The sequence below is a fragment of the Choloepus didactylus genome, chromosome 2 (genome assembly GCF_015220235.1).
Source record: "Choloepus didactylus isolate mChoDid1 chromosome 2, mChoDid1.pri, whole genome shotgun sequence".
Classification (NCBI taxonomy): Eukaryota; Metazoa; Chordata; class Mammalia; order Pilosa; family Megalonychidae; genus Choloepus; species Choloepus didactylus.
Window position 1 is genome coordinate 156460051 of NC_051308.1, and position 13473 is coordinate 156473523.

At 38.6% G+C, this 13473-nt stretch overlaps 1 protein-coding gene across 3 annotated transcripts in view; it reads right to left on the reverse strand.

Annotated features, from left to right (window-relative positions):
- Window positions 1-12602, reverse strand: part of SH3GLB1 (SH3 domain containing GRB2 like, endophilin B1) — a 39763-nt gene extending 27161 nt beyond the window's left edge. For 2 of the 3 annotated variants that reach the window (XM_037826730.1, XM_037826729.1), the window contains exons 1-3: window positions 12238-12602; window positions 5556-5697; window positions 2880-3008 (exon numbers count right to left, since the gene is read on the reverse strand). In XM_037826730.1, the coding sequence (XP_037682658.1) occupies window positions 2880-3008; window positions 5556-5697; window positions 12238-12309 (343 nt within the window). In that variant the 5' untranslated portion in view covers window positions 12310-12602. The remainder of the gene's footprint in view (window positions 1-2879; window positions 3009-5555; window positions 5698-12237) is intronic. The other variant, XM_037826731.1, reaches the window with a different exon arrangement.
- Window positions 12603-13473: the final 871 nt, after the last annotated feature.

Genomic DNA, 13473 nt, shown 5'->3' on the forward strand with positions numbered 1-13473 from the left:
GGGCTGGGAGAGTTGGATATCCATATCCAAAAGAATGAAAGAGGACCCCTACCTCACCCCCTACACAAAAATTAACTCAAAATGGACCAAAGATCTCAATATAAAAGAAAGTACCATAAAACTCCTAGAAGATAATGTAGGAAAACATCTTCAAGACCTTGTATTAGGCGGCCACTTCCTAGACTTTACACCCAAAGCACAAGCAACAAAAGAGAAAATAGATAAATGGGAACTCCTCAAGCTTAGAAGTTTCTGTACCTCAAAGGAATTTCTCAAAAAGGTAAAGAGGCAGCCAACTCAATGGGAAAAAATTTTTGGAAACCATGTATCTGACAAAAGACTGATATCTTGCATATATAAAGAAATCCTACAACTCAATGACAATAGTACAGTCGGCCCAATTATAAAATGGGCAAAAGATATGAAAAGACAGTTCTCTGAAGAGGAAATACAAATGGCCAAGAAACACATGAAAAAATGTTCAGCTTCACTAGCTATTAGAGAGATGCAAATTAAGACCACAATGAGATACCATCTAACACCGGTTAGAATGGCTGCCATTAAACAAACAGGAAACTACAAATGCTGGAGGGGATGTGGAGAAATTGGGACTCTTATTCACTGTTGGTGGGACTGTATAATGGTTCAGCCACTCTGGAAGTCAGTCTGGCAGTTCCTTAGAAAACTAGATATAGAGTTACCATTCGATCCAGCGATTGCACTTCCCGGTATATACCCGGAAGATCGGAAAGCAGTGACACGAACAGATATCTGCACGCCAATGTTCATAGCAGCATTATTCACAATTGCCAAGAGATGGAAACAACCCAAATGTCCTTCAACAGATGAGTGGATAAATAAAATGTGGTATATACACACGATGGAATACTACGCGGCAGTAAGAAGGAACGATCTCATGAAACATATGACAACATGGATGAACCTTGAAGACATAATGCTGAGCGAAATAAGCCAGGCACAAAAAGAGAAATATTATATGCTACCACTAATGTGAACTTTGAAAAATGTAAAACAAATGGCTTATAATGTAGAATGTAGGGGAACTAGCAGTAGAGAGCAATTAAGGAAGGGGGAGCAATAATCCAAGAAGAACAGATAAGCTATTTAACGTTCTGGGGATGCCCAGGAATGACTATGGTCTGTTAATTTCTGATGGATATAGTAGGAGCAAGTTCACAGAAATGTTGCTATATTAGGTAACTTTCTTGGGGTAAAGTAGGAACATGTTGGAAGTTAAGCAGTTATCTTAGGTTAGTTGTCTTTTTCTTACTCCCTTGTTATGGTCTCTTTGAAATGTTCTTTTATTGTATGTTTGATTTCTTTTTAACTTTTTTTTCATACAGTTGATTTAAAAAAGAAGGGAAAGTTAAAAAAAAAAAATAACAAGGAAAAAAAAAAGATGCAGTGCCCCCTTGAGGAGCCTGTGGAGAATGCAGGGGTATTCGCCTACCCCACCTCCATGGTTGCTAACATGACCACAGACATAGGGGACTGGTGGTTTGATGGGTTGAGCCCTCTACCACAGGTTTTACCCTTGGGAAGACGGTTGCTGCAAAGGAGAGGCTAGGCCTCCCTATGGTTGTGCCTAAGAGCCTCCTCCCGAATGCCTCTTTGTTGCTCAGATGTGGCCCTGTCTCTCTAGCTAAGCCAACTTGAAAGGTGAAATCACTGCCCTCCCCTCTACGTGGGATCAGACACCCAGGGGAGTGAATCTCCCTGGCAACGTGGAATATGACTCCCGGGGAGGAATGCAGACCTGGCATCGTGGGACGGAGAACATCTTCTTGACCAAAAGGGGGATGTGAAAGGAAATGAAATAAGCTTCAGTGGCAGAGAGATTCCAAAAGGAGCCGAGAGGTCACTCTTGTGGGCACTCTTACGCACACTTTAGACAACCCTTTTTAGGTTCTAAAGAATTGGGGTAGCTGGTGGTGGATACCTGAAACTATCAAACTACAACCCAGAACCCATGAATCTCGAAGACAGTTGTATAAAAATGTAGCTTATGAGGGGTGACAAGGGGATTGGGAAAGCCATAAGGACCACACTCCACTTTGTCTAGTTTATGGATGGATGAGTAGAAAAATAGGGGAAGGAAACAAACAGACAAAGGTACCCAGTGTTCTTTTTACTTCAATTGCTCTTTTTCACTCTAATTATTATTCTTGTTATTCTTGTGTGTGTGCTAATGAAGGTGTCAGGGATTGATTTGGGTGATGAATGTACAACTATGTAATGGTACTGTGAACAATCGAAAGTATGATTTGTTTTGTATGACTGCGTGGTATATGAATATATCTCAATAAAATGAAGATTAAAAAAAAAAAAAAAAAAAAAAAAAAAGACATAATGCTGAGCAAAATAAGCCAGGCACAAAAAGAGAGATATTGTATGTTACCACTAATGTGAATTTTGTGAAAAATGTACAATGTTTTATACTGTAGAATGTAGGGGACCTAGAGATACCAATTAGTGGAGGGGGAATGATAATAAAAAAAAAAAAAAAAATCAAGTGGAGGAGACAAATTTAAATGAATATTGCAATATAACATGAGAATTATTATCACACAGGTGGTATAAGATTCAATGAGATTATAAGTGAAGAATTCATTTCATCTTTTAGCACTAAGAAGATAACATGAATTCTCTAAGTATTAAATATATGCTTAAATATATTAAATTGAACTGTGCATATTTATTGGTCACCTATATTTCTCACTTCGTTCAAAATTTTAACATATTAAATCTAAAGTTATAATTGATTCTACTAATAATAGGTAAATATTAATGATGTCTCCAAGTAGTAAAAATCTAAAAATAAAAATACTTTTTATCAGATCTTTTTGCCTTTCACTTACCATAAGCTGTTCCTGGGCCAAACTCAGTCCCTGCATCAATCATATATTGTCCTAAAAGTTCTGGGTTGTTTACACGACTTGGAGCTTTTCTATCCAGTTTCTCATAAACAAATTCTTCTATCCTGGCATCTAGGAGAAAAGTTAAAATTACCAATGAATCCAAAAGAGCAGAACCATTTAAGAGATTTTTTTTGTCCCCATACAAACCACTTATCATCCATTATAATAAATTTATAATTAATATAAAGCTAGCAAGCATTCATGTACATATCTGAATATAAAATAATTTTAATTTATATATTAAAGGTATCATAGAGCTCTAAGGAGTTTGTATTTTAGAAACCTGATAAAATATCTAGGCACAAAAATATTTTAAAATAAAGCTAAAACTATCACTTGAGTATTCTTATTCAGAAAAGAGATGGTAATAATTCACTTAGAATCTAGTGAAGTTGCCTTTTCCCCCTTTCTTATAACATCTAAATACTAACCTTTAATTTTGAATACATATTCATAATTTCAAAATCAGGGCCTTCCAAATATATATATAAAGTATATACAGAGTAGCTGGAAGAACCAAGGGAGTCATACTTCTCACACCTTTAGTGCTCTCTCTAGAGCCTAGTGTCTAAATGCAGACATGGGACCTTAAGGAATAGAACAATCCAGGTTTGGACTAGTCTACAGACAGAGATCAGAAATACGATGCCTTGGTTTCAGTTTATTTAAATTACATTTAAAGTATGCAGATGATATCTCTAAGCATTCACTCAAAAGATCTGAGCATTAAAACTAAATTTAAAATATACGACATAAGGTGAAAAGCAGTAACAGGAAAGTAATATAAACGAGCAGGGGAAAAACGGTACAATCTGAATAAACACTTGACTAGTGTAATGTTTAAGACTGAAGGAATTTCAGGGTTAAATGACAAAAAAGTTGAAGTTTCCAGAAACAACGATTAAATATAAATTTAAAGTACAATCCCAGAAGAAGCTAAGTCAAATAGGTCTCTTCTAAGCACCTTACATAGATTCCTGCACAAGAATAAGTTTCAGGCTGTGCACTGAAAATTTCAAGAATGAGCTGACCAGTAAAAAACACTTTAGAAGTTTGCAACAGGTTAATTATGATACATAAAATAGGTTGTTGGAATAATACTCGCTTTGATGGTAGACTCTGGTGCAGCATCAGAAGAGTTTTCAAGCAGGAATTTAAAAACCTTTAAATTAGTTAAAACCACAATGAGTTTATTTCAAAACATAACTATTTAGAAGATGCTAACTAATTTTCAAAATTTATTTTTTGACTGAGAGCGATTTTTAGCTTTGCTGCTTTACTAACTAACTGGTCAAAAGTTTAAAATCAACAAAATATGCAGACAATTCAGCTATAATGCAATATATATTCTCAAAAAAAACCCTAGGCTCTGGAAAATCACACACTGAAAATATCAGGGCTTACAAGAAAAAGGTTAGGTCTGACCACTCAAAATCTATATACCTTAATAACCAGAGCACAAACAAAAACCAACAACAATCCTGTAACTGTATGGTGACACAAAACACTAATGTGCCATGAAAAATCATCTATGAGCCATTGTTATTCCTACTTTATAGTGACATCATCCTCTTGTTTGCCAATCATGTATGAACTTACTTTCACCATTCAGAAAAGCACGTTATAAAACAGACTATATATGTGGGGAACTCTGAATAGGGCAAAGAACAAGAGGAAAAAATGTTATTTTTTTTAAAGTGCCATGGCATATAATTTAAGTGGCCTTAAATGAAAAAGAAATAAATTGTCCAAAGACAATAGGCCTCAGTATAAAAAGCCTATTTTATAAGGTCACTACAATTTAACAAAAATGGCAGATTAATATTTTTTTATAGCACTTGAAGTTTATGTAATAACAACAACATTTAAGGCTTGAAATGTTCATACCTAAAAGTAATTTTACAGCACTTCACAATGTGGTCGTGATAACACTAGGGAAAAGGTGAACGAAGGCATGCACTGTTGCTTTCTGTCCCTCAGTTTTGATACGTAAAGTTAATAGTAAAAAGACAGGGTGTCAGTACACTTAAGTTTTAGTCCAAGTTCCACTTCTAATTAGCTATGCAACATTGGACAAGATGCTAACTTCTGAGTTTCATTCAAGAAACCATTACTGTACACTGTATTTGCAAGGTTGAGTTAGGAGAGCTGAAAAATCTCACATAGTTGCTTGAAAATCAAGTAAATAATGTGAAAATGAAAACTTCACTCAAACATAAATTACTGGTAACTATTTAAGCCTCTAAATAATTTTTCCTTAATTATTTAAGGACAATTCTCCCTTGGAAAAAAAGGAAGACTAATTTGTCTTCATGGTCCCTTATGATTTTTTAAGTTCAAATAAGTTACTGCCTGTCTGTCTGTAACAGAACTTTCAAAAAGATTCTATGAAGGCTTGAAAAATGTTATTTGTAAGTTTGTTAAAGGGTACCTAGAGAAATGTTTATCATCCCTTTCTTTAACAAAAGTATGCAAAAAAAAACAAAACAAACAAAAAAACATGGTTCTCTAAGCCTCAGTCATTGAAACTTTTATTTCAACATTAAAAAAACCCACTAACAGTACTTTTAAATAGAATTAGTGAATAAGATATACAAAAGGTAAAAGGTTTCTTACTTGGATTTGGTTGCAGTAACACTTCTGTTTGTTTCATTATTTTTTCTGTCCATATTTTGGTACACTCAGCTTTGCTAAGGAGGTTCTCTAAGTGAGCATCCAATTCTGTCTTCTCTGCCTGGCCAAGTTTTTCTTCTGTGAACTGTTATTTATTAAAAAAAAATAAAATAAAAAATTAAATACACCTCAAATAAAGGTTAGGACTACACCAACCATGAAAAAGCAAATTCAATTCCAAACAGTCCCAACCATACAAATAATTGTACCCCAAGTTTGTAAGCAATTCCTTATGAATGCTACTGTTTTGTCCCTATGGTAATTTATCCACACCTCTTTTAAGCATTTTTGATGACCTTATCTTAACAGTTTTCACATATCCTTAATTCTCTAAAATGCCTGGTGTGAATTCTGTTGAAAATCTAGAATACTGTCTTGTTTATAAAATAAGTGTTTCTTACATTTGGGTAGGATAGCAAAACTGCTAAAGGTAAAGCTTTGAGTCAGCTAAATATGAATTCAAATTCTAGTAACTATGTGATCTTGAACAAACTTTTGACTATTTCGTAAGTATCCTCTATTGTAAAAGAGAGAGAACATTCTTACCGTTTTTTAAGGATTTAATAAGATTATGTATGTAAATCATTTTGTTCAGTGCCTTGTAATTACTGAGTTACAAAACGGCTGTTTATGTTTAACATGGTTCTATTTCTGGTACTTCAATCATATCTAGTTAGATATGCTTTTATGGGATGTTCTGGGAAGCTATCATTTAAGTTGTTTCTTCAAGGATGTGTTCCAGCAATTAATCTATAGACCAACTTTTGGAAAGTATCCTTTTCATACTGGTGAACGCATCTTTTAAAGAACATAAAGTGTGGGTAAATACACTCAACGTAATTTTTTATTATACTGAATATATTGGTGTTTGAGGAAAGGCAATACTGCCTATATGACGACAAAGAAGAAAAAGATTTTTTGGGTAGACCTTATGGACACTTCTGGATATTTTTAATTAAAACACCTGAGATGACAACATGTTGTTTATCATGTGTAATTTCCCTCCAGAATATGTGGCTTTCCCCCACTGTAATATAGGAATATCATATAGCACTAATTCTATGCTCATTAGTCATGACTAATTTCTAGCTAACAAAATATAAAATTCACCTTGCTTTTTTTTTTCTCATTTCTTAGAATCTCTCCTGCTGCTCTATTTTTCTGAATTTTATTATCTGTATCTTTCAGCATGTTTTTTCTGGTTACCAGTTAGTAATTTCAGCTTAAAGTTTCACTAGAATTTTATTCTCAGACTTCTGGCTACAACCTCCCCTGCAGGTCATGCTCAGGGGCTAGCAATAACAGCTTAATGGCTTTTGTGAAATTGTTGGGGATTGAATTATGCATCCCAGAAACACACATTCTTAATCTTAATTCATTCCTGTGGGTGTGAACCCACGGTACATAGGGCCTTTTGAAGATGTTACCTTTAGTTAAGATGTGGCTGAATCAGTTTGGGCTTTCATCTGGATTACTAGATTCCTTGATAAACCAAATGAAATTCAGACAGAAAGAAAGCCACAGGAAGAGCAAGAAATGAAGGCAACAGAACTGGGAAGAGAAAGGAGAAGACATGATCATGTGCACTGCCATGTGACAGAAACGCCAAGGACCAAGGATTGCAAGGCAGCCAGCTCCAGAACACCACAGTATTTGGGGAAAAAGCACAGCCTCGCTGATGTCTTGATTTTGGATTTCTCCTAGCCTCAAAACTGTGAGCCAATAAATTCCCATTGTTTAAGCAAACCCACTGCATGGTTTTGTTTTAGCAGCCAGGAAACTAATACAGAAACACTAGGTCTTTTTGAGACTGACTTGGAACTAAATCTTGACAAAATGGGTGGGAACTGAGGAAAGCAGCTCCAAAGCTATTACCTCAACTCATCAACTTTCAGGATACTATAACTGAGGACTGAGAGGGGCTACAAAAATACAGACCCTGAGAACTCAAGATCAGCTGGATAACCATGCAACCGGGTTAAGAAGGAGACCTGGCTTTCTAGGCAGATCCCTGAAGATTCTAAGCGACAGACTTCTTATTCTTATGAAGGTGTAAATTAGAATTTTACATGTTCAAAGTCTATTTCCAATGGTTAAACAGAAAATCTTCCAAATAAAGCAGCCAAGAGTAGGGCAACAGAAAGTGAACACCCAGATGAACATCATCTATAAAGAAAGATCTATCGGCAGAAAAAAACTCTTCATTTAGCACAGTAAAAACTGGAATCACAGGCTTATATTTCCCCTTTAAATACTATTAATTATCTACATATGTGCTGGGCACTATTCTAAGCACATGGGTTTCAGAAGCCAACAAAACAGACAAGGTTTCTGCTCTAACGAAGCTTACATTTTAATGGGGAAGATAGACAATAAACAAGTAAATAAACAGGGTAATAAACAAGGTAATTTGATAATAACAAAGATACAAAAACATAAAGAGGGTAAAAGGGGGACCAACATAGGTGGTCCTACTGTTCCTTGAAGGAGTGAATGAGTGATTAACAGAGTGAATGAATGAATGACTTAAGTGTAGAAGGAAGAATTTATTCGGCAGGGGGAGAGAAGAGCAGGAGAATCAGGAAAAACTGATACAGGATTTTAAAGGAAGGTACTATCACATCAAGCTCTTGTGGTCTGAAAAGCCTTCTAACTGGCTAATAAAGAGCTAATAGATGACTTTTTAGACGCTAATAAAACAACAAATTTAGTGAAGACAAACTATCTGATGCTTTTGTATTCTGTTGTTTTGAGGGTGTTAAAAACAAGCACCTGAATGGACTATTAAGGAATATTCATGTTAATTTGTACATTGTGCTTTAACATTCTTTTAAAAGTAAACCACAGCACGTAAAACATTTAGAAGGGTGAGAGATGAGGGGAGATTTATTTATATTTATATCCTTTGATAATTTGTTCCTTTTTAAAACAAGGAACATGTTTCATTTTTAATTTAAAAAATTATTAAGTAAAAAGTAAAAAAGTATTGCTGTTGGCCAACCAGATAATGGCTTATTCCTTAAGGTACAATTTGATTTGAATGGAAATTATTATTTAGAAATGTGAAAGCTTAATTCCTGTCCTACTGTCCTTATTGTTTATAAAGACTAACTGGCACAGCACTTAAGCTATTCTTTGCTTCAAGCTTTATTAGCATGAAGCTTGGTGCTTCGGCACCATATCAGTAGGCACCATACCAGTATATAAGCTCAGACAGAAGGAGCTAGCTTGCTACAGCCAGGAGGGACACTTTGAAGAATGCACAGGAGCTGAGAGAGGAGCTGCAGTTTACAGAGACATTTTGGAGAGGCCTTTGAAAGCAGTCTCTTGCTCCTGAGAAGCTAAGAGAGGACAAACGCCCAAAGAGCAACTGAGAATGACATTTTGAAGAAGAGATTCCACCTAGAGAGGAATGTCCTGGGAGAAAGCCATTTTGAAACCAGAACTTCAGAGCAGATGCCAGCCACATGCCTTCCCAGCTAACAGAGGTTTTCTGGAAGCCATCAGCCATCTTCCAGTGAGGGCACCTGACTGTTGATGCGTTACCTTGGACACTTTATGGCCTTAAGACTGTAACTGTGTAACCAAATAAACCCCCTTTTATAAAAGCCAATCCACTTCTGGTATTTTGTGAAAAAGCAGCATTAGCAAACCGGAACAACCAGTAACTCAATTTAGAGAAAAAACTCAGTTATTGACTAAATACTGAAATGAGAAAGCAGCATATTGTTGAAAATTAACACACATCCCAAATTTCACAAGTATTTTCGAACCACCTTTTCACCTTACATATTCAAAAAAAGTATTACGTAAAATGTCAAACATCTACAAAAGAGGAGACAAATTACATATGACATATATAATATACATATACACATTCACATAATTATACACAATGAGCCCACCACCCCACTTCAACAACTATTAACATTTTTCCATTGTTTCAACTATCCCCCTTCTTTTGAAATATTTTAAAGCAAATCCTAGACATCAAATTTTGTCCATAATCGTTTCAGTAAATATCTCTAGCAGATAAAGCCTCAAATAATATAAAAAGACATACTTAAGGAGCCTGTCTCTCCTGAACAATTTCCCATCTTAGTAAACAGCATCTCATTTTTCCAGTCGCTCAAGCCAAAAATCTTGAAGTCATCCTCCACTCATCTTTCTCTCATACCCCATAGCCAACCCGACAGCAAATAATATATAGATTCGGAACCTCTCCCGATATCTAAGTCAAAATCACATTTCACCTGTACGATGACTACAGCTCTCTAATTGGTTTCCCTATTACGCCTGCAACCTCAGGGTCTTTGCACTTGTTCCCTCTGCCTGAAATTCTTTTCCTCCAAAACAACTGTGGCTGTCACTTTCTTGAGATCTCTTAGAATTTCATCTAATTAGAGAGGCCTGCCCCATCTTATCTATATAAACATGGCAACAACTGCCACCCCTGCCCTGGCCTATTCCTCTGACCTTTTTCTCCATCACCATCTGATGTACCTACTACCTTGTCTTCTACCACAATGTAAGCTCCAGGAGGGCAGAGACTTTGTCAGTTTTATTTACTTTTGTATCAATAGTGACCAGAACAGTGATAGGAAGATAAGGAGTAGGCACTTAAATACTTAAAACTCTCAAGAAAATTATTTGATAGCTAACATTAGGATAAAATTTAAAAACTATTTCCTAAATAATTTGAAACTAATTAAAATTCACTTGGCAAACATACACATTTTGAGAGCTTTCCTAGGTTTATTCTTTTAAATTGAGTCTATCAACAATTTAAATCAGACTAAATTCTAGTAAAGGTCCTGATTTAAGCATTGTGGGTTATGTACCTGGAATATCTATCTATTTAAAATGACAACATATAGAGACATGATAGATTCAAATCTGTATTCAGCATCTAGAATCACAGGGAATTAGCACTAAAACAAAAAATACCAAAGACTCTAGTCCTCTATTACAGTCAACATTAAGTCTAAAAAGTGCCTCACATATCAAAATTCGTATCAGATCCTCAATCATTCATTCTTCTTGTACACCTCATTATAAAAAAATACGGAAATCAAAATTTTAGTCTTTGAACTACAGAGAAATTTACAAAGGAGAGGAAGGTTAAGGCGGCTATCTATTATCACCAGGCAGGATTTTGGAACTTGGAAATCAAGTCTGAGAAGGAATTTCCTGTCTTTTATGTATTATTTGCTGTTGACACTCAAATGCTCAGGCTGTACTAGATGATTGCTAAGGTCTCTCTAGAGTGTAACATTCTGTTATTCTACATATTTTAAATCTGCAATACTTATCCAGGAACAGAAAAGTAGCTTGCAGGAGTAGGTCAGACAGCACCTGGTTTATTTACCAGCCCTGCAAGTTAAGCAAGTTACTTACTCTGTTATGCTGTTTCCTCGTTTATAAAGGAGAGCTAATAACATCTATCTGTCAAAGTCAAAGGACCGCAGAGAATATGTCAGACGGTTAGCAAAGTGTTTGACATACAATTTTTTCACAATTATTACCTTACTCTACCTCTACTATTCTTTTGCCAAAAATAGTATAATGTAAAGTTAACTGAACTAATAAAATTGGGATAAAGGAGAGAAGTAATAAAGCAACAGAAAAGATTTACATTTCAGTACCAATTTGGTATGCACATCAAAATATTATTCGTTTTCTCTTTACAAAAGAATGTTACTACTATGGCTATGTCGCTAACTTCAACACCAGATTGTTTACGATCCAAGTTGTGGTGAAATTTACATCTGTTCACAGATTTTAACTGAGTTGGCATAATGTGGGTGATGACTGTATAAAACTGTTCAAGTTCCTTAGTACTGACACTTCCCTTATTGAGGAATATGGTGAGGTAGTCAACTTTTAAGTGTATATGAAACATACCACTGTGTCTATAGGCACAATATGGATCTCCCTGTCTCTCCTTGCCCTACTGTGGGTGTTTCCCATTCTGAGAATGAGGGGGGAAGCCCCAAGCTCTAAATTTCCCGTGGCCTTGACAGAGTCTAGACGCCAACTGGAGATCTCCATTTCCTGGCGGGCTGCCATGCCCAGGGACAGTCCTTTCAGGGAGAGAGCGCTGAAGGGAACTGTGTTGGCAGCTCTGTGGGTTGACGGGCAGGAAAAGGAAACTCCCTTTTTGGACTCGGTGGGGAGGGTCCAAGGCGAAAGGAAAAGGTGGGGGCGGTGCAAGAATGGTCTGTGTCTCTGTTATCCTGCCGGACTTACAAGGCCTCCGCCAACCCTGGGAGGGAAGTCACAAGAGCACCGGCGTCGAGGGATTAGCAAAGAGGACGATGCAGTGCCTAGGCCCGAGGGCGAACTCAAGGTGCTCCCCAGCTCAGCGAGGAACCTCTGGGCCCCGTCCGCACCCCACCTCGCTTCTCCGGGAGCGGCCGTTGGGCAGGAAGGGTGGCAGCAAACGGCCGCCGAGCCCGGAGGGGCAGCAGGCCGCGCCCGACGCCCAGGCCTCCGGCCGCAGCAGGCCTGCCGGGCGGTCGACGAGGCCGGAGGGCGGAGGACGCCACCGCTTTGGGGCTGAGAGCTCGGGCGGCTCCCCGTTGTCCCTCCCCGGGCGCCGCCATCTCTTCCCCCACTGCGGTACCTGCACGGCACGACTGAGGAAGGTGCCCGCGTCGGCCGCCAACTTCTTTACGCTGAAGTCCATAATGTTCATCCTGGGCGGCAGCGGGCGGAGCCGCCGGCTGACCTAGCCGGGAGGTGGAGGCGCCGTGAGAGAGCGGCGGGGACAGGCGTGGTAGGTGGAGGGAGGCGGCGCCAAGCCCGCCGCCGCAGCTGTCGTTTCCGTGAAGGGGGAGGAAGAAGGTGGGGCAAAGGGGGGAGAACGAGCGCCTCGGTGCGGGCCGCGCGTGGCCGAGACGCTGGGCTAGTCAGGCCGGGAGTGCGGCCGCTAACGTCAGCGTTGGCTGCGGCGGGTGGGCGAACCGGCCGACAAACGGACTGACCGGCGTCAAGGGTTTGTGAGGCCAAGTTCCCAATTCCGTAAGCCAAGGCGGGCTGCGGGGCGGAGCCTTTATTTAGATTATCGCGGGAACTGCGACCCCTTCAGGATCGCAGCGGTTCAGCCGCGGAGCGCGCCAGGAGCTCCTCGGGTCACCTCAGCAGGGAACGTCGGCTTGGCTGCGAGGTGCGCGCCAGGGAATCGCAGCGGTGCTGCACGTTTAGAGTGTAGCTCCTGAAAACCAAGAGCAGAGACAAACCAAACGCCCATTTTGTTTTAAGAGGAAATATGGAATTTATAGCATTGAATTACAGTATCTGTAAGAACCAGCTGGTCTTGGTTATGTTGTCGTATCCACGCCCAGCTGTTCCCTGGCGCCTGGATGGCACTCGGCGAACGTTTGCATTATAGGGTTGAATTTAATGTCCCCACCCAACCTATTTATTATTTCAGCATTTTTGAGTACTTCTGTGTGTCAACATTGAACCAGGTGCTGGAGATACCGTGCTGAAGACACAAACTCTGCCCTAAAGAAGCTCTAGTTTCAGTCTAGTTACTTAAAAACCTTCGGGGACTTCTCCACTCACACCAGTTCTGTAACTATTAGCTGTCGCGAGGACTTTGTGATTGCCTTAAGGCAGAATGCACACGCTGTATTACAAGATCAACTCTATGTGTCTACTGCGTAGAAAGCTGGTGCCAGGTCACAAAGTGCTGGGCGAAGGACATAAAATGCTATAAAATGGTGAGTGAGATAGGATAACCTTAATTCAGAGTGGGGAATTAAGTGAGACTGTGTCGTGAAATCTGTTCAGAAACCTGTAATAACACGTAACTTCTTAAGCAATCGTCACAATACAGCCTATGCTTGAACTAAGT